This window comes from Phasianus colchicus, chromosome 4 (genome assembly GCF_987193195.1).
Source record: "Phasianus colchicus chromosome 4, bPhaCol1.hap1.1, whole genome shotgun sequence".
NCBI classification, from domain to species: domain Eukaryota; kingdom Metazoa; phylum Chordata; class Aves; order Galliformes; family Phasianidae; genus Phasianus; species Phasianus colchicus.
This window is the reverse complement of record NC_143439.1, coordinates 27,279,303-27,302,907: the sequence shown is the minus strand read 5'-3', so window position 1 is coordinate 27,302,907 and position 23,605 is coordinate 27,279,303. Positions and strand designations below refer to the sequence as shown.

General features: G+C 40.0%; 1 protein-coding gene across 9 annotated transcripts in view; it reads left to right on the top strand.

Annotated features, from left to right (window-relative positions):
• Positions 1-23,605, top strand: part of PTPN13 (protein tyrosine phosphatase non-receptor type 13) — a 106,254-nt gene that overhangs the window by 57,448 nt on the left and 25,201 nt on the right. For 7 of the 9 annotated variants that reach the window (XM_090138974.1, XM_031596663.2, XM_090138979.1 and 4 more), the window contains 14 exons: positions 1,576-1,671; positions 3,521-3,620; positions 11,014-11,236; positions 12,600-12,674; positions 12,784-12,958; positions 13,963-14,116; positions 14,268-14,406; positions 14,830-14,982; positions 16,288-16,470; positions 16,895-17,057; positions 19,574-19,997; positions 20,170-20,267; positions 21,718-21,774; positions 22,733-22,825. In XM_090138974.1, the coding sequence (XP_089995100.1) occupies positions 1,576-1,671; positions 3,521-3,620; positions 11,014-11,236; positions 12,600-12,674; positions 12,784-12,958; positions 13,963-14,116; positions 14,268-14,406; positions 14,830-14,982; positions 16,288-16,470; positions 16,895-17,057; positions 19,574-19,997; positions 20,170-20,267; positions 21,718-21,774; positions 22,733-22,825 (2,133 nt within the window). The remainder of the gene's footprint in view (positions 1-1,575; positions 1,672-3,520; positions 3,621-11,013; positions 11,237-12,599; positions 12,675-12,783; positions 12,959-13,962; positions 14,117-14,267; positions 14,407-14,829; positions 14,983-16,287; positions 16,471-16,894; positions 17,058-19,573; positions 19,998-20,169; positions 20,268-21,717; positions 21,775-22,732; positions 22,826-23,605) is intronic. The other 2 variants (XM_090138978.1, XM_090138980.1) reach the window with 1 other exon arrangement.

The following is a 23,605-nucleotide window of genomic DNA, read 5'->3' as shown; positions in this document are numbered from 1 at the left end:
CTTCATTTGAAGGGGTGGGAGCATTGTGACAAAACACAGCAAAAGGCTCCCTACCAAATTTGGCCTTTGTTTCCCTATTTAGTCAAGTAATGGCTAGGTTGATGGTGAATTTCTTTGCATTAAAATCCAGGGTGCTGAAGTAACAGTTGTGAAAGGGAAGGGGATTTTAGTGCTGGGTTTGCAAGGTAGAGTGCTTGCCCTGCTGAAAAAAAGCTGCTCCTAGTACCCAAACAAGGCATCTTAGCTTGCCAATTGAGCTCAATTTCTTCCTTTCTAAACAGCAGATAACTGGTTTTCTGTAAGAACATTTTTGATACTGGAGGTTTTTGCCCCTTTCCCTCATTTCTTTTTTTTTCCTTCCTTTCTTTTTTTTTTTTTTAACTGCTTCATGCCATCCCTAGAAGAAGTAAAGTTGCTCCATTTCACCATTATGTGTGAGTTCTTTAGTTTCATGTGGTTTGGTTTTCTTACTCCATTCTAGAAGGTGGAAGCAAAATTAACTGAATCTGTGTTAGAAAAGAGCTCTGTTTTCTGGTTGTGTTCTCTACAGCACTGGATAAAACAGAAAAGATGTCTTTGTTATTTCTGTATTATAACCTCATTATTAGTAATTCTCTCTCAGAAGATGTATCGCTGGGTTAACATCTCCTCCAGCTGTACTCTGCAGTGACTTCAAGTCTGCTTCTGCTGCCTGTCCCATTGCTCAGCATTTTGTCTTCCAACCTTTCCATTCTTTACTGCAGTGCTTTGCGTTTGTATCTACAGCTGTTAGAATGTTACCTGTATGTGGGCCAAAGGCCTTTTGGAAAGGACAACTGAAGCGATATCCTGAAGTAGTGAATGATGGAGGCTTTTTTGTTTTATTTGTTTCCTGCTTAGAAACACCCTGTGTGGTTGTTCACTGGCCTGCATGCGAGAATGTTTTGGGAGGTTGTTGCAAATACCATGGATGAATCCTTTCCACTGCCTCCTTTGCTTCAGTATGTTGAAGAATCCACCAATGGGAGCAGTTGGGGCTGATTTCTCTTCAAATGCAGTTTGTTCTGGTTTAGTAAAAGTCCTGGAGAGACTCATAAATTGATTGTTAAGATTTTTTTTTGTGGGTGTCAAACATGAGTGAATTATAATTTTCCAGTTCCTGCTTTCTTGCTGTGAGGGTTTTTCCTCTTTCACAGAGAAGGAACCAGGGGCTGGGCCGTGGTTGTTGCGTTCCACACATGAAAGGTGTGCACAGACATGTACATCACTTTGGTTTTGTTCTGCCTTTTGGTTGTTTCTCTTTGTTTGGTTAGTTTTTGGGTTTTAACCATCAGTTTTAACTCAGGAGTAATTCTGAAAGGGAGTTATGAGGAGTGGATCTCCCCAAGCAGCCAGGAGCAGGCCAGCAGCCCCCAGAATCCTGGGCTGTGGAAGCAGATCTGTGGATTCACCAAGTGTGTTCTTGGCTTCCATGCTCCTAAGCACAGAGAGGCATTTAAAATACTGAGAACAGAGCACATTTCATTGCATTGTGTTTGATTCCACATTAGAACTGTTGTTCACTTACTGTTCTGATACCCTGATTTCAACTTTCAGAGCCTCTGAGAAGGTACAAATCATACCACAGTGATGTTTACAGTACTTCAAGTGAAAGTCCATCCATTATTTCTTCAGAAGCAGATTTCAGGCAAGGTAAGTTATGTGCTTTAAAAAAATAACAAAACAGAAAAAAAAGTGAAGAAAATTGTTCGAAATAAAATGAAAGAAAAAAGATGAGGGAAGTCTAAATCTGTAGTAGGAGGCTTGATAATTACCACTAGTCTGAAGTTGTAAGATGATCTCATGTAATTACATAATTGCATACAATTCAGCACAGTTGGCAGTCTGTGCAGAAATGAGTTTGACATTTCACACTCTGAAAGGGAACTTGTCAGGAAAAGGTGGAAATGGTTAACTTCCCTGGAGGACTTGATCTAAATGGCATGCAGCCTTCCCAGGCACAAAAACAATCAAGCTGTTGCTGGCATACAATTGTAGTAAATTACAAAAGCTTTGTATGGAACATCTATGCTTTAATTATTTGGATTTCAGAAGGCTTCTCTGTGAGGATGAAATAGTTGATAATTTATAAACTAAAAATTTTGATGTAATGCAAAAATGCCTACTTATATGAGAAGTGTATGTAAGTTCTACAAAATCAGTGGCTTGGCAAAGCAGGAGATGGTGTGAAGTGCTTTTCATTGAGAAATGGCGGGAAGGGTTTTCTTCCCACCATGGAAGCACAGCATGGAAAAAATTGCTTGAGATGTTCTTTGGAGAAGTGCTAAAATGGGGAAAAGGAGTCACGAGCACAGAGGATGAAACCAATAACTAGCTTGGCAAAGTCATAGTAAGTGGTGGAGATGAAACGTTTTATCAAAATGTAAGAAGAAAACATTAGCCAAGAAAAATGAGTACAGCTGCACTGCGTGTGTCCTGTATGCACTGCTCAACCCAGCCTCTCTGTGCATACCACTCTCAGCTTTCCTCATGTTTTTGGTTGTCCTCCTCCTAAATGCTGAGCCAGAGCCTAGGAAGTAGAAGCAAGCAGCAAGTAACAATCTTGGTCTCGAGGCACAGCTCCTGTAACTCAATTCCCCTCCATGTATTGCCATTCAGACCAGGCTGCTTGAGAATATCTGCCCAAAGCCAAAAATTTCTGAGGTCTGTACGGGTGAGAGAGAGCTCTTTTGGCTATCTGCACTGCAAAGCACTGTTCAGCTGAACACCATTCAGCAAAACAGCTGTAATGTAAAGAACAATTTCAAAGTCTGCATGACCGAGAGCTCTCCTTCTGTCTTTGTTCATTGTGGGTACAATCAGAGACGAAAGCAAAATGCTTTGCAAAATCAGATCCTAAGTGTAGAATCTCAGTGCTTCTGCAGAGGACTTAACAGCAAAAGAGATAACTTGTCAAAGGAAAGCAACTAAGTCTATTACCAAAAAGAGGAAAGGATAACCACTATTTCATAAATCATAGAAAAGTGTCAGATTTCAGAGACAGAAATTAAATACAGTAGCTCAGCAATATTCTGGTTTCCTAATTCCCTTCTTGTGAACTGCAGCACTGTGCCTTACCTAGCTGCTCTGATTCTGCTCCTGAGCAGATTTTTATGGTCTCTCTACCACTTTACATTTCGTGACTGAAAAAAGAAAACATTGCATGCTGGAAAGATGTCTGTGCATTTGTGCGCGGTTTTGTGGTTTTGATTGAATGGGGTTTTCTTGTGTTTTTTTTTTTTTTTAATTAGTCTTGCCTTAGTATTCTTCCTCAAAGAGCTTGTGGTATTGTTACCTTCATTGGAGGAAGCAGTAAGATCTCTGAGAACTGAAATGACTGCATAATGGTTGCGTGTCTAATATCAGGAACATAGAAACCAGTTTCCCTCTAAGTTGTCTTTGATGAAAATCTAATTAATCTCTGCTAAGTCCTTAATTTTAGATGGGATTGCTCCTTATGCTTTGTTGCCCAGTCCTATACTAATTTGTTTTGGTTTGCCAGTGAGAAGAAATGAAGGATTCAAGAGAGATGATGCTAGTACTGCTTTGCCAGGTGCTGATGATATCTCCACATCGAGTCAAGCTCATTCTCAGAGGGCAAGGTAAACCATTTGAAGGCAGTGTGTCTTGGAATGCTCAGTCTCTATTGGAGAAATTACTGTAAATCTGCGAGCAAATTTTTCATGGGCTTCTGTGTAACATTAGTAAACTGCATGTTGGACACTAAAAGCATTTCAGAATTGCATACTGCAGTCAGAAAAAGTCTCATCATACACTGTTATAGAGGTAACTGTATCAGCCAGGAGTCTAAACTCAGATCCTATATTTCTTTAAGACAGGATTGCACTCTGTCTTATATCTTGCTATATCTGATAAAGGTCAGAGCTTGAGAGCATGTTCTGCTTGAAAATACTGTATTTTAATTATGCTTTTTGTATTTTTACAAATGTATATACATTTGTATATAAAATGCAAATGAAAATTTGTATTTTAATTATACTTTTCTAAAAGTATCAATATCAGTAAGTATTATTTTGAAATGTGCTCACTTAACAATGGAAGTATAATATATAATTGCTTTAAAATAAGCTAACAGCTGTCCATGTAGTTGCTTCATCTGACAAGTACTTGGTTTCTCTTGGTGTTCTATTATTGTCTTTTTGCTTTTGTGTAACCTCAGCACTGACTAGGCAGACCCATTTAGTAACGACTTCTGCTTTCTGAACTGCCTTTTACCATTATAGATATTGGAATATTAAGTCTGCACATTGTTATGTTGTTTGTTTTTTTTTTAATTCATTTTACAAATACTGTTCATCATTACTGCTTTAAAAAGTGGGTTCTACTTTGTACTATACCTTAGTAGAACAACAGCTGCTCTGACCATACCTGCTGGGTGCTGTGAGTACTTCCATCGTAAGTGAGCATCATTCAGACATGGACCTCTTAGATGGAAAATGTTCTTTTAGTCTCTGTCAGATGCTGAGTTACCTTGGAGTACTTGATCAAAATGATTGAAATTGCTTTTATTGTGGAAAAGAGGAGGCTGGGACGTTTCCTTTCTTCACTGCAGCAACAACAGCCATCTCAACAGCCTTCTGTTTTATTTGGGATGTCTCAGGGGAATGAGAGCTCAATATTTTAGGATATTTATAACTTTTTATCATGGTGTTTCAGAGTACTTTTGAATCTGAGAGACAGGATGTCTCAGGAGTGCACAAACTGTGCACTCAGAGCAGCATAGATGGCTACGGGTTCCACTCAAAATACACACACTCACACACACGCAAGCATCCATTTTAGATAATCTCCGTAAACAGAAAACAGAAACTCCCTCAGTAAGTGCACTATTACTTACCGACCCTTGAGAGATTGCACACTGCCAAAAAGGAGAGAGAAGGAACATGTTGGTGGTGGATGTGGATAGGTAGTGCCAGCAGGGCATCCCCTGCTTCAGAGTGCACTTTTCTTCTCTCTTCCACTGCAGCCTCTCTCCTGCTTTTATTCTCCCCAGGGTCTGCAGGGTTTTTTCCACCTGCATGCTGTACCCACGCGGCCAACGTGTGGTGCAGAGCCCAAGTGGAATATCTGCTTGCAAAACAAGTCTTTGCAAAAACAAAATAAACTACCAAGATCAGTTCTCTCTACAAAACACCATATTCAGGGCTTACAGCCACAAATATCAGTTCCCTTAAAACTGTCAAAATACTTTGTTCCATCCCAGGATTATTCTTCAGTCAGGGGGCCTTTAGGTCCCTGACACACACGGGCTAAATGGAAGTCTTTTATTCTATTAAAGAAACTCAGAATTGTCTGCCAATTGTAGCTGTCTGGGCTTTTGAATGTGCCTATGTTATTTTGGCCTGCAGGGTGCTGTGCAGTGAGAAGGACTAAGAGCCATGCTCTGCCCATGGAGATTAAAATGAAGGAACATGTGCTTCCTACACTGCATTACATGCCCCGAATGCATCTGAGTGAGGCAGGGTCTAAGATGATCTGTGAGGGGAATGCAGATTAGCAAAAGAACGGTGACTTGAAGCATTACTTGGTCTGCTGAGATGATACATTGCTTTCTTAACACTTGCTCTGTGCCTGAAAACTGTAAATTGTTTAGAAGTATGTGTGTTGGCAAATATATGTAATGGCTTTTCTTGTAGTGGAAAAGTATTTAAGCATTGCTTACCTGGGTGAATACTTCTTTGGTGGTTGGAATGCATGTAACACTGGTGAATCGTGGAATCATTTGATTTGGAAGGGACCCTTAAAGATCATCTAGTCCAATTCCCCCGCAATGAACAGGGACATTTGCAGTTAGATCAGAGCCCCATCCAGACTGACCTTGAATGTCTCCCAGGGTGGAGCTTTTACCACCTTTCCGGGCAACTGTATGAGTGCTTCAGCACCACCCTTGTGTAAAAAACTTCTTCCTTGTATCCAGTCTAAATCTATTCTTTTTTAAGTTTGAAACCATTTCCCTTGTCCTGTCACAACAGGCCCTGCTAAAGAGTCTGTCCACCTCATTTTCTGTAGCCTGTTATCAGGTCCCCCTGGAGCTTTCTCTTCTCCATGCTGAACAGTCTCAGCTCTCTCAGCCTGTCCCCATAGAAGTGGTGTTCCCTTGGATCATTTTTGTGGCCCTCCTCTGGATGCTCTCTAACAAGTCCATGTCTTTCCCATACGGAGGACTCCACATCCACACACAGTACTCCAGATGAGGCCTCACCAGTACAGAGTAGAGGGGCAGGATCACCTCCCTTTCTTCTGACCACACTTTGGATGCAGCCCAGGATATAGTCAGCTTTTTGGGCTGTGAATGCACATTGCTGGCTTGTGTCCAGCTTGCCATCTACCAGTACGTCCAAGTCTTTTTGGATGGACAGTCTTTGTCCTTATAACCCCCAGCTTGTACCAATAGTGAGAGTTGCCATGATGCAGGCACAATAACAGGAGGTGATAAAGAGTAAAAGGCTCTACATTTCTGCTTCCAGTTGAATGCTGCCCCAGCACTGCACTAGAATGGTCAAACAGTTCACTTAGCACTGTGTGCATAGAGTGAGCTCAGAGCTTTCTTTACTCCTTTGCCTTTGTTTCTTTCTTTCTTGATGAGCACTCTGAAGTCAGCTCTGTTTTCAGTGTGTTTGAATTCACAGAATCACCAAGGTTGGAAAAGACCTACAAGATCATCCAGTCCAACCATCACCTCAACTCATGGAAGCTGCCAGTTCAACACTATGGCTGTGCTTATGAGCCAGCAGTAATTGGTGGATACTGGTAGAGAGCTTTTATTTCTGTTTGCAAAACATTTCAGAAACTGACTGTAGTGTGTGATATGAAAGCGAGTCACACTGCTGTCAACGAATCAGGCCCTTATGGAAGTGAAAGTGCTACCATTAAAGATCGCAGACTTTCTCATGGTTCATTTTACAGTGTATTATTTCACTTTAAGAAGTGCTTTTAATAGAGCTGGTTTGTGTACATATGGAATTCTGAAGAAAACTACTACTCTGTACCCACAGCATGGAATCATCTGCTGCTTAGCAATGGTGTGAAGCTTACACTGATGTAATTCTCCAGTCTTTCTCCAAGGCCTGGTATTCATTTGAGTCTGCTGGTGTTGCTTGGCTTCATATCTGTGCCTGTGCTAAAAGATACTGTTCTACAGCTGCACGAGAAATGGCATAGAAGGGTACCACAATTCCTTACTGATATCCATACTTGTCCCTGCATTTCCTTAGGCTAAAAAAAGCTTTTTCTCCTGAAGAACCACATGAATAATTACAGTCAAGATTTTTAAAAAGTCTCAACTCTTGAAAGCAAATTTTGCAATTTTCTAGACCCACTGCAAAACAGCAAAGCAGCTAGGAGCAGAATTTGTTCCTACAATAATAGTTTGATAATATCTCTGTTAATTACATGAGCTGAATGGAAAGCAGAGCTAGCTAACTCCTCCTTTGTTGTTCTCCAACTGCTGCTAAAGCTTTGCAGTTCTATGCAGTGTAGAAAGGAGTACCATCAAAGACAGTAACAGAATTCAGCAGGGACATTTCTGGGGAAGTAATTCACCGTTTGTGTCCAGAATATTGCATTCTTCAGAATGTTCTGTGCTGATGAAGACCGTGTCTTTTCTGACTTCAGAAATGCTCTTTCAAAGTAAGGTACTTGCTGACAAGTAGTTTTAAGAAGCACATTCTCAGAAGTTTGGGAGTTTTGGCTGATTGTTTGATTTCAGGGTCTGGGACATTATGTGACTGAATCCCAGCTTGAATCCTTTCAGCAGTTGGGAGCAGTTTTAGTGCTCAGAGATACCATCTATATACTTCAGTGCATTTTAAATATACTGCTCCAGTAGCATGTCATTAGAGACAGTCTGTTTAATTACCTGTGGAATGAACCTCATAGAATTGAGGTATAGCAAATGGGGGAATGTGGATTAAAGGGAAACTGCAGCCAGTGCTAAGCAAGCAGTAAAGCTGCTCGTTTACCAGGCTGTGGGACTCATGCTGCAGCCTGCTCCTGAGCTAGCAGCAGCCATCAATTTTTTTTAGTAGTTTTAGAGTAAGGTGAAACCCTTTTGTGTTCTGTCACCGCTGCTCAAAGTTACCCTTTGAACTTCTCGGAATGCTTTCCTTGTGGCAATGGATTGTGCCTGTTTTTCCTCTTTGCTTCTTGTATTTCTGATTTTTGTCCTTTTTTCTCTTTTTCCTCCTTCACTATTTCTTCCTTTTTCTCTCCAGGAGCAGCTGCTGACACGGATCTTTTCCATCTGTTCCCTTTCCTTCCATTCCCCGCTACATTCCATGTGCATCTCCATCCTCTCCTACCCAAATGCTTCATTCTTTCTCCGTCTCTTCCTGACCTTCCCATTGCATTATCACATAATGCCCACCCGCTTCCCTTCTTCCAGCCTCCTCCTCTGACCCAATCTGTGCTAATTCTTGGTAAGTATGCTGGGTGAGGTTCTATATACACTTGCTGCTTTTGGAGTCGGCCATTTGTGTGATGGCTTGCCTGCCATCTGTGGATTAATGAGCAGCTGTAGGGCTGTGATTTGCACTCAAACACAGATGAAAATACAGAGCAGCAACCAAGTGCTTGCCTCGTGGGGAACCAGAGGAAAAACACTTTTATCTGCTATGCTATCTGTTAGGAATGGAATTTGGAGTTTTTGGTGGGAGTAATAATACCTGCACGTTCCACATTTCTCAGAAGTGCTCTGCCTGTATCTGTCAATGGTATCTTCTCTACTGACAAAGGAGAGGTACAGTCCTGGTCCTGGAAACCTGAGGGTGGACTGTACTCCACCTTCCAGAGATAGTTGTCTGCCTGAGCCTGGCATTGTTGCATTTAGCCAAGATGTCAATTTGCTTTCTCAAAGTGATGACAGCATTTGTATCCTGCACCAGGAAAATGCTTGAAGCATTACATTTTTTGAGCTTCCTCCCACTTGCCCCCATGCACTGTTTCAGAAAAATGCATGTGAGTTAAAAAGACAAAGCAGCGTAAGGATACTATTTTGCACATTAACTTCTGATTGCTCTTGCATACATCTGCATGCTATTGGAAAGGCACTTTTTTTTTTTTCCAGCAGTTGGCATTTTCATTCATGTGAAAGTGCTTTCAGATAAAGCCAGTTGTAACACGTCTCACTTTTTCATATCATCTTTGATAATTCATAGATACTTATTTTCAGAAAGTGGTTTGGTTTGGTTTTGTGCTGGTTTTTTTTTTTTCATTTCAGAGCCCATCTCCTTGATCTGCAGAATGCTCATGGGCATATTTAAGTAACTTCATTGTGAATATTCCCACGTACATTGATCTTAATAAACCTCCTCTCTGCAAAAAGCTGAGATTGTGCACAAGTCCCTGCAGGTCTGGGGCCTTTCCTCATTGCTGTGTCCTTTTGGGCACACATTGTTAAGTCTGTTGCAGTGAGGAGCAGAGGAGGGAAAAGGGGAGCACTTTGATGAAGAGTGGGAATAGTGGGAAGGATAATGGATTAACATGAACACAATTCTCCATTACTCCTCAAGAACTTTCCCGAAATTCCATTTGAGGATTCAGTGTTATTTTGCTTTGTTCTTGACACATCATTGCCATTTTATTGTTGGGACTTTTCCACTGTAACATAAATTGTATTTTAAGACTGCTTTTGTCTTGTCTGTTTATCAGCCAATGAAACTTTCAATCTCAGGACATTTCAGAAGATGTTCTGTGTGGTTCTCACTTCTGGCATTCTTTAGAAACTCTGCTGTGTGATGATGGAAGTAAATTTGATGTCACGCCTATAAATTACCATAGACAATGGTGCTGTCTGCAAAGAGGCATTTTCTTTTACTTTTTAATTGATTTGTTCAACAAACACATTTGGGTTCTGATAAGAAACAGCTATATAAGTTGTTGTGTCCTAAAAAGTCTCTGTAAATGGCCTTCTTACTACCAAGAGCTCTACATTGGTGTCACTGCAGGACTTGATTTTACATTTATCTGTATTCCTGACTTCAGTGCAGGGATGTAAAGGATTCAGAACACTTTCCATGTTTTTCCTTTAGCGTGCCATCAAATCTGGCTTAGCTTAGAATTGGAATTATTAACACAATTAATGATGGGTTGTTAGCAAAGTGAACTCAGCTTGCTGTTGTGCCAGGTGCCTTTGTTAAATGTGCTTTTTGGTGGATGAAAGTTAAGTTCCACTACCTACTCTTGTTTAAAAATTGTCTCTGTCTAATTCTCTATTCAGGAGAACGTTATTTTTTCTTGAGTTAGGATTTCTAAAGAAGCTTGGATACATTTGTTTTGAGTTTTGGGTTTAGAAATGTTTTTCCTTATGTGTGGGAAACAGGAAGAGGAGTGAATTTTTTTTTTCTCTCTTTTTTTTTTTTTGCATTTCCAAACATCTTGATTTTCAAATAAAAAATGGCCTCTTGTAGACTTTCTTTCCTAATGAAAATAGATAAAGTTGTCAGGACATTTGCTGATATGAGAACTGAAAGCTAATTTGCTGTTTTCTCAGAAATAGTGGGATTTTTTATTTTGCTTGCTTGCTTTTTTTTTTTTCAGCTGTTTCGTTTAGACTCTTATTTATTACCATGTATCAGTGAAGCCATTTCTGGCATTTTAAAAGAACCATTTTTTTTTTCTGTTTGAAAAAGATGATGAAAACATTTAATTATTCTATTTAGAATAACTTAGAATGCTGATATGTATGCAATGTCATGTATTTTTCAGACTGCATTTGAGCATTTATACAAATAAATACAGTTTGCAGTTGTAGAAACTGGGCATGTTCTACTCATTTTCCATACTGATTGTTTTCAGTAGAGTGCTTCAGTCTGGATTTGCTATGTTTGTCTCCTGGCTGCTGAATAAATGTTGAGTTTAATGCAATATTTGTTAGCTGTCTGTTGATGTTTCTGTTTTTTCACTTTGGGAAGTGCTTAATGCAGAAGAATGTCTGATTCCTACTGGTAATGACTTTTATCCCCTCTGACTGTATAGCAGGCAGCATGAAGCACCATTTGAAGGCAATCTCGTCAGTCAAGAAGCGATGCTAAAACACCAGGAAGAAGAAATGCTGCAGTTGCAGGCTCGTATGGCTCTCAGGCAGTCCCGGCCCAACCTCTACCCTGGAGATGCAATCAGGTCCTCCATGCTGGACATCACCAGAGATCCGCTTAGAGAAATAGCCCTGGAAACGGCCATGACTCAGAGGAAACTGAGGGTAATGCCTTGATCTGAGGTGAACTCCTATATTCTTTGAAACAGAACAATGTCTCAGCTGAAACTGAAGTATGTGGGATTCATAAATTAGGTCCTGTAATAAGCAGTCATTGGTAGTTTGGTGTTGCCTTGTAGGAGACTTTGGAGATTTTATAGTGTAAGCAGGCTGGTAGGCAAACGCAGCATCAAAAGATAATGAAACGAACAGCAAGACACAATTGAATGTGTGTTGAATGCTACAGTACCTCAATAAGGACAAGGTGCATTTTTCTCCTGTATCCTGTGGTGTTTTTAACCAGTTCTGTTTGTATTGGTTTCCCTTAGCAGAATGTGGATGTGTCCCACCACCTCCAGAAATTAACAAACTGGGAAGGTAAAGACATACCAAGAGGATATGTTTACTCTTAGGTTCACCCTGAAGCATTGTGCAAGCTCCCCTTTCCTTTCCCAGCTTTTGCTGGGAAAAGGAAAAGTGGATGAAGTATGAGATTAGAGAGGAGGAGGGAGATAGAGATATAGGCAGATGGAGCACTGATTGTTGGTATAGATGGCAATTCGATGCCCCCTGCTGCTGCTTTCAGTTCATTGGATTCTTTTCTTCTGGTTTGGATGGGAAAATGTGACTAAGGACTTACACATGAATTTGCTGTGCCCTAATGCAGAGTTTGTCTCCAGATGCTCATTTGTCTCCAGTCCCAGCTCTCTGGCTAGTTTGATCACGTAGGCCCTTACCAACAATTATTTGGATGAAACTTGGGCCTGTTCCTTACGGTGCTATCAGTATTGAAATCAGTATTGTGCAGAGGTTTTCTTTTAAGTGTATGGACAAATTAAGCTCTCTTATAATTCCCAGGAATAACCAACAAAATACTTGTTTTCTTACAGGTAGGCAGAAATTGGCCAGAATCACTGCATGAACCTAGCAGGCAGAATTAGACTGAAGCATTTTAGCCTTTAGGAAAGGGGAGGTGGTTATTGCAGGCAGAAGTTTGCTGAGGCAAAGTTGCCATCAGCACAGTAGACCTTCTCAATGTCAAGCAACTGATGATTGAAAGAAGCCTAAATGATCCTGATATGCAACGTGCACCTTGTATTTTCAAGGAAGACAAAATAATATTAAAGTCCTAGCTTTTTGCCCAAAAAAGGAAGGAAAACATTTATAGTGGTAATGTGATCAACAGCATGGCTGGCAGTATATCTGGCATGCATGGGAGCAAAATGAGATTGTTCAAACCAATTCCTTGCAATTTTCTAGTTTCAGTCGTCAGTTTCTATTTAGTGCGTAAGCAGAAGGCAGGAGCTTACTGTGCCTCTGTCTCTTGTTCCAGTAACGCAGTATTCATTCATACTCTTGTGCTTTGCAGAATTTTTTTGGCCCTGAGTTTGTGAAAATGACGATTGAACCATTCATCTCCTTGGATCTGCCAAAGTCTATCTTGGTAAGAGAGTGACTACTGAGCAGGTGGTGACAGGGAAAATATATTTAACCAACAAATGCACCTTAACCGTGAGTGTGAACATTGGGTTATTTTGTTTCACCAAATGCAGACGAAGAAAGGGAAGAATGATGATACAAGGAGGAAAGTAAATGTGATGCTTTTAAGTGGACAGAAGCTGGAGCTGACCTGTGACACTAAAACAATATGTAAAGATGTCTTTGATATGGTTGTTGCCCATATTGGCTTAGTGGAGCATCACTTATTTGGACTGGCTACTTTAAGAGGTAAGAAAAAAATTTTCTGGAGCAGATAGGTATAGAACAACAAGAGCTAACTACAAGATGTTGGAAATAATTGGAAGCTGCCTGGCATGTACAGAGATGCCACTTTGAGTTACACACTCTTGTATGAGGCAAAATACATTCCTCAGGGAAGAAAATGTTTATTCAGTAAATGCCTACATTTGTCTGAGTAACAGCATCTCAGCTAGTTCTTTTCGGTTGATGAGTGTTCTTCACTACTGCTTGTTGCCTTCGTGTGTGTTGCTGTCTAGTGCTCCACAGAAGATGTGAGCTGGGTTTTCTTGGTATGTTCTTGCAGCCTTTTGGAGGTTGTCCACAGGCATGCTGGGGCAAATGGTAGGGCCTCTTGTACAGAGTAAGTTGCCTTCAGACTAAATGAATTTGTTTCTGAACTGTTCATTTTTTGCTGTTAGAACAGACCAGATGTTGGACTTCACTTTCCCCAAAGGGAAGAAGATCACTTTGGCAGCACTAATGTTTTGAGACCCACGTTTCCTGTTTTTGTGTCTAGCAGGATATCACAGAACTGTAGCACTCAGAGTTCTGGCATGAGTCAGAAAACCTGAGCAGCCTGAGAGCCTTCTTCATCTGTACTTGGCTCCCAGTGCCTTTGGCAATTCAGCCATGAAAACCTTTTGTAGAAGTGTAAATTGGACATAAATGGTGAGGGAGGGAGTGACAGATTAGAAATTTCTGTGGGTTAAGAAATTTTAAGGACACCACGGTGCCCGATTCATAGCTGTCATGGAAGATGTTTTTTTCTTTTTCTACTTTCATATTCTTTTGTTAACTAAAAAATTATTTCTACTGCTGTTACTCAGAGTTCCCTTCAATAGCCATTGTGCTTACAAGCCATTGTCAGGGCAGTAAGGTTTTCTGATGGCTGAACTGAATTCCAGAATTGGAAATCTAGTTCTGATCCTCCAACTGGAAAAATGACTTTGTTCTGTTTTTACCCATGTCCTTTTCTTTAATGTTCATGGCAGACAATGAGTTTTTCTTCGTTGATCCTGACATAAAGCTGAGTAAAGTAGCTCCAGAAGGATGGAAAGAAGAGTCGAAGAAAAAGAACAAGCCCCCTGTCAACTTCACTCTGTTTTTTCGCATCAAGTTTTTTGTGGATGATGTCAGTCTTATACAGTGAGTGTATGAACATCTTTTTAACCTCTTAAGCTCTAAGCTTATGGACATAAATTGAATATTTATCAAGCACTCCAAATTCCCTAAAAATAAGAGTACCAAAGATCATGGTTTTTTGTGTGTTTTCTTTCTTTTTTTTTTTTTCTTCTAGGCATGCTCTCACTTGTCACCAGTATTACCTGCAGCTGCGGAAGGACATCCTGGAAGACAGGATGCACTGTGATGATGAGACAGCCTTATTGTTAGCATCCCTGGCACTTCAAGCTGAGTATGGAGATTACCAGGCAGAGGTACGTCATCAGTTTCATCTCTGAGAAATGATGTTTTTGCTGCCTAATAAAAGAATGTATTGTGAGCTGTCGTACATGCTTCGTAGTTCCGCTCTGGACAGGAAAGTCAGCCAATGTGTTGTTGGCAATTGTAGTTTTCATACAGTCTAGCAGAGAGTAGACATGGGACTGTTGTGGAAACTAGTTCAAGATCCAAGTATTGAACCCTCCGTGTTCAGTGGAGATGGATTCATGCTTGAATAGGCCTTCAAAGTGTAAGTGAAATTAAGCTCTTGGTCAGCACTGGGATGTGGAGTCCCTCCTCTTACTCAGTCTAAGTTTACAGATCTGTAATTCTGTTTAAAATTAGTCTTTATGTTTCAGTCATGTCCATATAGTCCATAGCATATGGAGATGCTGTCACAAAAATGTTTTGTATTGTAGGTGCATGGCATGTCATATTTCAGACTAGAACACTATGTCCCAGCTAGAGTGATGGAGAAACTGGATACATCCTACATCAAGGAAGAGTTGCCAAAGTTGCATAGCACTTATGTGGGCGCTTCTGAAAAAGAGATAGAATTAGAATTCTTGAAGGTAAGTGATAGTGGTTTGTTTCCTTCATCTGACTTGAAAATTCCTTTTGAGAAGATGAGTGCATGGACTTCAAGTGAAATAGAGGAAAGCAGCCGGAAAGGAAGGAAGCTGAAAACATCTTCTCAAGAGATTGATTGTTACAAGTGAAAAGAAATCATGATTGATGGGAGAGAAATCCTTTCACTGTTTTTTTTTCCACTGTCAGTATTCTTCTTGCTTTAGCTCAAACACAGTAGTTAAAAGCAACTACTCATCCTCATGTTTATTCCAAAGGAAGCTCTGATTATAAGGCAGCACATCCTGCATTTCTTTCTTATTTTGTTTTGTTTTTTCATCTTGTGTGGAGGATGGGGGGAAAGAATTTAAATAAGGAAAAGCTCATATCTTTGTGCTGCTTGAGATACTTGGTTTGAAGCAAGCCAGAAGCATTACTGAGCAGACTTCCTTGTGCAGATAGCCTGTAGAATGATAGGAAGACTACACATAATCACAGATATATTTGGTTTATTCTAAAAGAGCCAATTGAGAAATGTAATTAAGGGTTTTGCTTTTGTTGCTCATGAGATAGCAATCAGATACTGCCTTGACTCAATGCCTGAAAATGAATTTAGCAGGTGAGAGTTTGCAATTAAGCCACTGGATAACAATGACATCTGCATTTTTATGGTCACTTTGAGACCACAGTGGCAGAGGTGATCACAACTGTTGCTCATTTGGCAGAAATGTTCCTGTAATTGCTAGAAATTGTGCTGAGCAGGAGCTGGGAACTTGATCCTAGTTGAATCTAGGCTGACCAGTGTTGGGGTGGAAAGAGCAGTTGGATTTCCTTGGCTGATACATTACAACAGTCCCTTCAGCAATGACTAAAGAGACAGCTAGAATGAATGAGAGCAAAGTGAGCAGAATTACTTCTTTTGGTGGTCTTTGCTAACATCACAAAATGGAAGCAGAGATCTGATTCTGCATTTAAGAAATGTATTCACACACCAAAGACTGACCAATCTGACTGGTTACAATTCACTTTTAGCAATTAGTTTGTGGAAAGTTCAGTTTACCCAGAGGTTTTAATTGTTCGTACTTCAGTTGTGAGATTTTTAGATGAATCCTTGGTTCATGTGCTATAGTACTGGGCACTTAAAACCATCCTGAACAGTTTGTATTCTGTGTCTTTGCTTTTGTAACATCTGTGCACTGCGTACAGTCAATCGCAGAGGAAGCTTTTCTCCAAAATTCACCTATGTATCTAGTACTTGCAGTATCCTTCACTTCAGACCCTTAGAATTGTTATTGCATTGATCCATACAGCTGTGTCAGAGGCTCACAGAGTATGGCGTTCACCTTCATCACGTGTTACCTGAGAAGAGATCCCAGACAGGCATCCTGCTGGGAGTGTGCTCCAGAGGAGTCGTTATCTTTGAGGTTCACAATGGTGCCCGCACTCCCGTGCTGCGCTTCCCGTGGAGAGAGACAAAAAAAATTTCCTTCAGTGTAAGTCAATCTCTTACCCTGTACCTGTGTGTGTCCCTTCCTGTGTTTGCATCTCCAGATCCTGTTTCTTTGTGTTCATTATTTCTGCAAATTACGCTGCACTTCTACAGCATAATCTGCGACTGTCTTGTGTGGCTGAGCCATGAACACAGTACTTTTGGCTCCCATAACTTATTGGAAGCTACGCCCATTTCTTCTGTATTAAGGTTTTCAGTAGCAGACTGATTAAATAATAATAAAATGCCATCTCAGTAGCTTTAAAATGCTTCTCTGTAAAGCTCAAATTACTTTCAGTCCCTGTGCATGTCTCTAGTCAGTGCATTTTCTTCAGGAAAATTTGAATGCAGTTGTGCACAAGCAAATGAAGAATTATTCGTAGGGTAGAAGAAATCACCATCTTAAACTTTTTTTTCCCATCATGTAGAAGAAGAAAATAACATTGCAGAACACATCGGATGGTATCAAGCATTCCTTTCAGACTGACAACAGTAAAACCTGTCAGTACCTTTTGCATCTCTGCTCTTCCCAGCATAAGTTCCAGCTGCAGATGAGAACCAGGCAGAGCAACCAGGATACTCAGGACATTGGTAAGGATGCCACGTTGGTTTTCAATAATAATCTTTGTGTGCTTTTATAAGAAGAAAAGCTGGACTTCAGCTTTGGTAATTCCACTGCATGCTACACAGGTAGCTCTATGTTTCCTGGGGTTATACTCCAGAGCTTTTATTTTGAGAACAAGGAGAGTTGGCAATTGCACAGAGCTAGCAGGCAGGAGCTTTTAAGAAAAAGAAATCTAAACATTGTTCATTAATATTGCCTTCTCATTTGATTAATGGATTTTGGTACATTTAAGAAAAAATAATTGGAGTTAATTCCTTAATATAATGTTAAGAATTTGTCCAGTGTGAAATGTGTTGATTTGATTGTATGAGACTACATATGTAAACAGTTGAGCAAATAAAACAGGAAGCAATGTAATGATGCTGTGTCTGTAAGCAGTGAGTATGGCTGTCTTTATGCTACTTCCTTTTTGGTGGATCTATTAAGGAGCAACACTAATGATTTCTCTGCCCATTTTATTTTATTATAGGAATTGCCACCTGATTTGTGTATGTGAAAGTAAAGTGCTGTTCTTTTAGAAAAAAAAAAAAAAACAACGTGCAGAATAGAATCATTTAAAGGCAAACAAAAGACTTAAGACAGTTCAACAGTCTCCATACTAATTAATTTCTGTCCTGCTTGGAGCTGGTGGCTGGCTGGCCTTCACTGTAGACCTGGAAGTGCTCTTTGGGTCAGTCTGCCTTCTCACTCTCTCTTTGTTCCATATTTGTATCTGTCTACATTCCAGCTGCTGTTAATCCAGATATCCGCTAGCATTGCTGGAATGGAGTCTGATCCCAAAGCAGTGGAGATTGTGATCTCTAATTAAAAAAAAAATCACATTGCAGCCATGCTACTCTTTCTGTTCTGAGTAGCATATTAACTGCCTTCTTTCTGCTAGAGAAATGAATTCCAAGCAATATTTGGGAAGCTTCATTCTTGGCCTGCTGATGCATCAATTTTTGTGTATTTTTTGTTGTTTTTTTTCCTCGGAGCTGGTCAAAAGTTGTTAAAAAAAAAAAAAAAGAAGAAAAAAAAAGTGGTTGAAAGAACTCTGCTAAAATACAAAGAAAAAGGACAGTTGACATTATTAATGATTGGCTGCTCGCCACGAGAAGGGCGCTTCTCAGGTTTGGAGACTTCTCAAGGACCAGCTTTAGGTTAAGAGCTGTTAATGGTTGGATAACAGACCAAGGAAGATTCGAATGCTTCAGGAGGCTCTTTAGAAATTATGGTGTTACATTGTGCAGCTGAATCACTGTGATTTCAGCTGATGACTAGAGAAATTATTCTGAGAAAAGGGAGAAGACCCAGCATGCATCATGACAGGGAGTGACTTAGCATGGAATGTAACAATAGAGGATGGAGACTTGGGAAAGAGCACTTAATAGTCCCATTGCTGCACAGTATTTTCAGTGATCTGGAAAAAAACCCCAACATTTTAACACACATAAATCTAATGAAAAGTGTTAGACTGGAAAAGTAAAAGGAAAATGCCATTTGAATAACATTCTGTCTGCATAAATAAAAAGAGTCACAGAGCTCAGGAAAAGTAGAAGTAATAATTTTGTGGTACACAAGAAAGGGCATTTGCTGTAACTTGAGGGATAATAATTTCTTTTATTTACTTCTATGTCAACACAGTGACCAAAACCAGACACTGAGTTTTAGGAATGAACTTTGGATACCTGAAAGGGCATTTAGAAAACCACAGAGCATTGAGACTTAAGTAGGTTTTATTAAGAAAGTCGTCTGAGCACATGAGAATTCTCAGCTGGGGGTTGGCAGAAAGTATTCCCCTGAAATCCATAGGAAAATTGTGGCTTGTGTTGGCAGGGATTACGTGCAATGTCAAGAAAAGAGCCCTTAAAATATTTCATTAAGGTGCTTTTCCACAGGATGTGAACACAGCCATAGGCAGAAAATGGAGATTTGTGATGTCTGTTCCAGCAAAACCATTCTTACATAGCTCACCAGGTCTGTCTATGGTCATGACTGGGGCAGCTCTTTGATGTGAATATGGAAGTGGCAGTTGTGCACTAATTCACATTTTAAGGTGACAAAAAATGTCTTCCACCACACATCTTCTGTATCCGTGTGCTTAGTATGGATCAAGTATGGATCAGTCAGGAGACAGGGAGTCAAAATTCTGGCAAGCCCTGCTCAGCACTTTGCTTTGTGTTCTTTGCAGCAAAAGGATATGTCTCTTCTTAAGGCCCTGCAGTTTAACAGATAGTGGGAATCTTCATACTAATAAAAGGGATAAATATTTTCTTATTTAGTGTTGTTGCACTTAAGCATAGCATATGGATAAGGCAGCGTACTATCCAAATTTTGCGTCCTTAGTGAACTAAATGGGCCTGATGGTGGTGTGTACTTCTGAGCATTATGGCTAAAGGGAAGAAAAAACCTTGTTGGTTTTTTAAACTGCATGCCTTATACAAGGAGATCGCTGGCTCTGCTGTATAACTCGAAATTGTTTCTTGTTTTAAAAACTTCACAGAGCGAGCTTCCTTTAGGAGCCTGAACATCCATGCGGAGTCAGTGAAGGGCTTTGGCATGGGGCGGGCCATCAGCACAGGCAGCCTGGCCAGCAGCACCTTGAACCGCCTTGCCGTGCGCCCTCTATCCGTGCAGGCAGAGATCCTGAAGCGCCTGTCCTGCTCCGAACTCTCGCTCTTCCAGCCACCCGCAGGCTCTTCAAAGGACAAGAATGAAAAGACTTCATGGGAGGAAAGACCCAGGGTGATGAGCAAATCGTTCCATGATCTGAGCCAGAGCCATATCTCAGTTTACCCTCCGAGGAAGAATATTATCACAGCTTTGGACTCTTCCTCCCAGAAAATAGAGGACTTAATGGGAAGAGTCTTTCAGCGAATGCCAAAATTTGATACTGGATCAGCAGCGGGAGCATTAAAACTGAACAAGTAAGAGTCTATCTGAGCACCCTGAAATTCCTTTATGTACATTTGATGTACATTTTGCATCAGTTTTAATTTATTATTCATACTATTATTTTATTACATTGATCCTTCCCTTCCTTCTCCCGATTTCCTTTTCCCTCTGTCTGATTTCCCTTCTCTCCTTCTCCCCTTTAAGTTCAAAATCTCATGCAGGTTTAAGTAGAAGTCCTGAAAGAAAGAAAAATGAATCGGACTCATCATCCATGGAAGATACCGGGCAAGCCTATGTTGTAGGTCAGCACATAAAATATTGTTACTGTATTTACTAACAAACTCTACAGTTGCTTCAGAGGTAGTGCTTTGATGTTCATATTAACTGATGGTAACTTTTTGACTTGAAAAAGGGATGAGGGCAAAGTTATTGCAGGCAAACTGCCCATGATTCCAGATCAGATGTAGCAAAGAAAAGAAAATGCTCCTATGGACAAAGTAACCAACTGTTCTGATACCACAGGTGTCCAAAGTACTGCACACAAGTAAATCAGTCATGGTAGCAGTAAAAAATTGTGTTCACAAAAAAAAAAAAAAAAAATCACCAGTACTTTAGAGCAGAAGGAGACAACAGTGCTGCAGAGCAACTGAATACACTTATTTCTCACTCTGGGTTATGGTATGTTAATTTTTAATATCTCTGTCATCAGTTTTTAGTCAGGGAGGTTCCCGGTTACAATAATAGAAACTAGGATGACTGTAGTATTTGCAACATTAGCTTGCTTTTTGTGTTTAATATCATAACATTGATTATATATGTGGCTTTACAACAAGTGGGAGATGGGTAAGCACTCCGACTAACGTACAAACACAACAACTTCCTACACTGCACTGAAATCAAGCCTGAATGGGGAACTGAGGTTTTTCTGCAGTATGAGCAAAGGCTACTGAAGAGAGACATAAGGCATGTAGTTTCTATAGTGACTGAAGCCATTTGTCCCATGCATTTAGCCTTACCTATGATCTCTGGGGCAGCAATTCTGATTGTAGGTATATAGTGGGTAGTCTTGCTGAATTCCATTGCTCATAGTGGGGAACGTAGCTCATCAGCTGAAACTTCAGAGTTCAGATGGTTGAGAAAGCCTGGACTTTGGTTAACTAAGAAGCTCGAATTATATTTCCTCCTTTATTTTCATAACTTAGTATGTTTTTTATCCCCTTTAAAATACTGTAATGTTTACTTGGCATTTTCCAAAGAAAATATGACCCTGTGTGCAAAGCAATTTAAATAAAAATATGTAGAAATGTTTCTTACTGCCCAAAATTGCTTGTTACTGTATAAAATCTTACAGGGCTGCTGTTCTGATTCTTTATAAAGTTAGGCATATCCATCAAATTGTATTATAAAATTTAGTCTTTGTCTTAGGCTTTTTCTTAAAGCCTTACTGATGTCTTCTGAAGTTTAGAGTGGCTGAGAAGGTCACAGCTCTGTCCTTTCTTTAATTCTTTGACTTTGTATGAGCTTCCACCTATCTGAACTTTGAATTGTGACCAGAGCACATTAATGGTTGGAATTTGCTCAACTATAGCTACGTTGGTGTTCGCTCATTTTAAAAATTAGTACTCTGCTGTTGTGATGGGCTCATACATAGAATCATAGAATCATGTTCTTTGTAAAGCCTAATGTGTCTTCATAGCTTTCTTGGGGGGAAAAAAAACATATTAATGTCTAATACTTGCATTCATGTTGCAGGTGTAAGCATGAGTAGCTCTGGAAATCTTCCATCATCAACACCATTAAAAGAGAGCAGTAAGTTGATCAATAATAATACATCCATTCCATTGGTTAAATCAGTAACTTTTAATTTGTATTTGTTGAGAGCTTCACTGGCTCTCAACAGAGCCAGATGTTGTTCTGTTCTTTGACTATGCTTACATCAGACACCTCTGCCATTCAGTTGAGTGGGACCTTTGTCTAAATCTATCTCAAATACTGGTTTGGGGTTTTTTTCTGGAGAGAGATTTTTACATCTGTGTAATGCTTTTCAGCTGCGGAGAGTGTCTAGTTTGACTTCTTAAAGGTGCTGTTATCTACAATAAACTCTGCTCTTTGAAGCTCCTTTCCTATGTTTCTGAGGCTCATAGTTCTGCAGTGCCCCAAATGACTCTGTGCTGACTTTTGGAGTGGGGAGGGGTAGGGTAGGAACCCTTTTCTGTCTAGGGCTGTCTTCTGTGTTCTCTTGCACCAGTTTTTTTGTGTGTGGTGCCTGGTGTGTGGAGTTCAGTAACTTTCTGTTGTTGTGGTAGTGTCTGTACCACTTACAGCAAAACTGGGCTAGGCACTCTAGTCCAAGCTGTTCCAGCTTCTCCAGGTAGTTAATTAATGAGTTCAGACTGACAGTATGCTGGCAATTTAAACAGGATAGGTTGTAGTAGATATTTCTAATGTTGATTGTTTCAGTTAAAGATTGTTGTTAAGAGAATTCATTCAGTAATCTTTTAGTAACTTAGAACTGTAGAATGGCTTAGGTTGGAAGGGACAATCAGGCTGCCAAGGGCCCCATCCAGCCTGGTCCTGAGTACAGGGAAGGGGCATCCACAGCTTCTCTGGGCAACCTTCTCTTCACTGCTGGACCCACTATTTTAGAGAGGATTTTCAGATTATCAGAGGAGCGATCTCTTCTATGGAATAGAACTTAAAGGCAAACCTGTAAGGATGTCAGTGTGCACGTGTTCTGGTGTCTGATTAAGAAATGTTGGCTTTACAGGTGACTCTCTGCAAACAACAGAGAGCAGAGTTTCCTCACCAGAAAGAGAGATCACTTTGGTGAACCTGAAAAAGGATGAAAAAATGGGCTTGGGTATGTGGCTTTAACATGGTTGAATTGTTTTGGATGTTTATGGAAGCTGAAGATAATATAAAGATTTTGTGTTCTGTATTTATTGTAGGACTGAGGAAAATAGTTATGAACTGTATTTAAAAGACATTTAAGATGCAGAAGCCTTGACTTTCTTGCTAACACTTGCTGCTGACTTGAGTGGTGTTGGGCAAATCTGTTTCTCGGTTTCTCCGTATTACTTGTGGGCTCACATTTCTGATTACTGTGAAATAATCATAAAAAATGGCATTGAAGGTTTGTCTTTGTGTTCAAATAAAAGGATTGTGTCATGTGGACACCTCACAGTTGTGATGACTTAGAGGTTTTCAAGAAGCAAAACTTATAAAGCTATTGTAAATTAATTGTGTACTTTTTAAATATTCTCATTATATAGTTGAATTGAACTTCAGTTATGGGGTTTAGTAAGCCCAGAATCTGAGATATTTAGATTCCATTCCTTGTTTTTCTACTGAAGTTTTTCATAAACCCTCATCATTTTCCCCTATAATTTGGTATCAGATACAGTTTAGGAGAGTTCTTTGAAGCATCTCTGTTAAGTAACAAAGTACTACAATGTAAATTTGAAGAAAGAAAAAGTCCTGAAGATCATATTTAGTCTTGACACTGCGTGGTAACTTAGTAACATAGTAACGAGTTGACAAAGAACAGGAGCAATTCTTAGGGACTGTCCCTTCTGCCTTTTCTGCTGTTCCTTTGCTCTTTTTGTTAGAGCAGACAAAGCCTGACATCTTGGATGTTTAT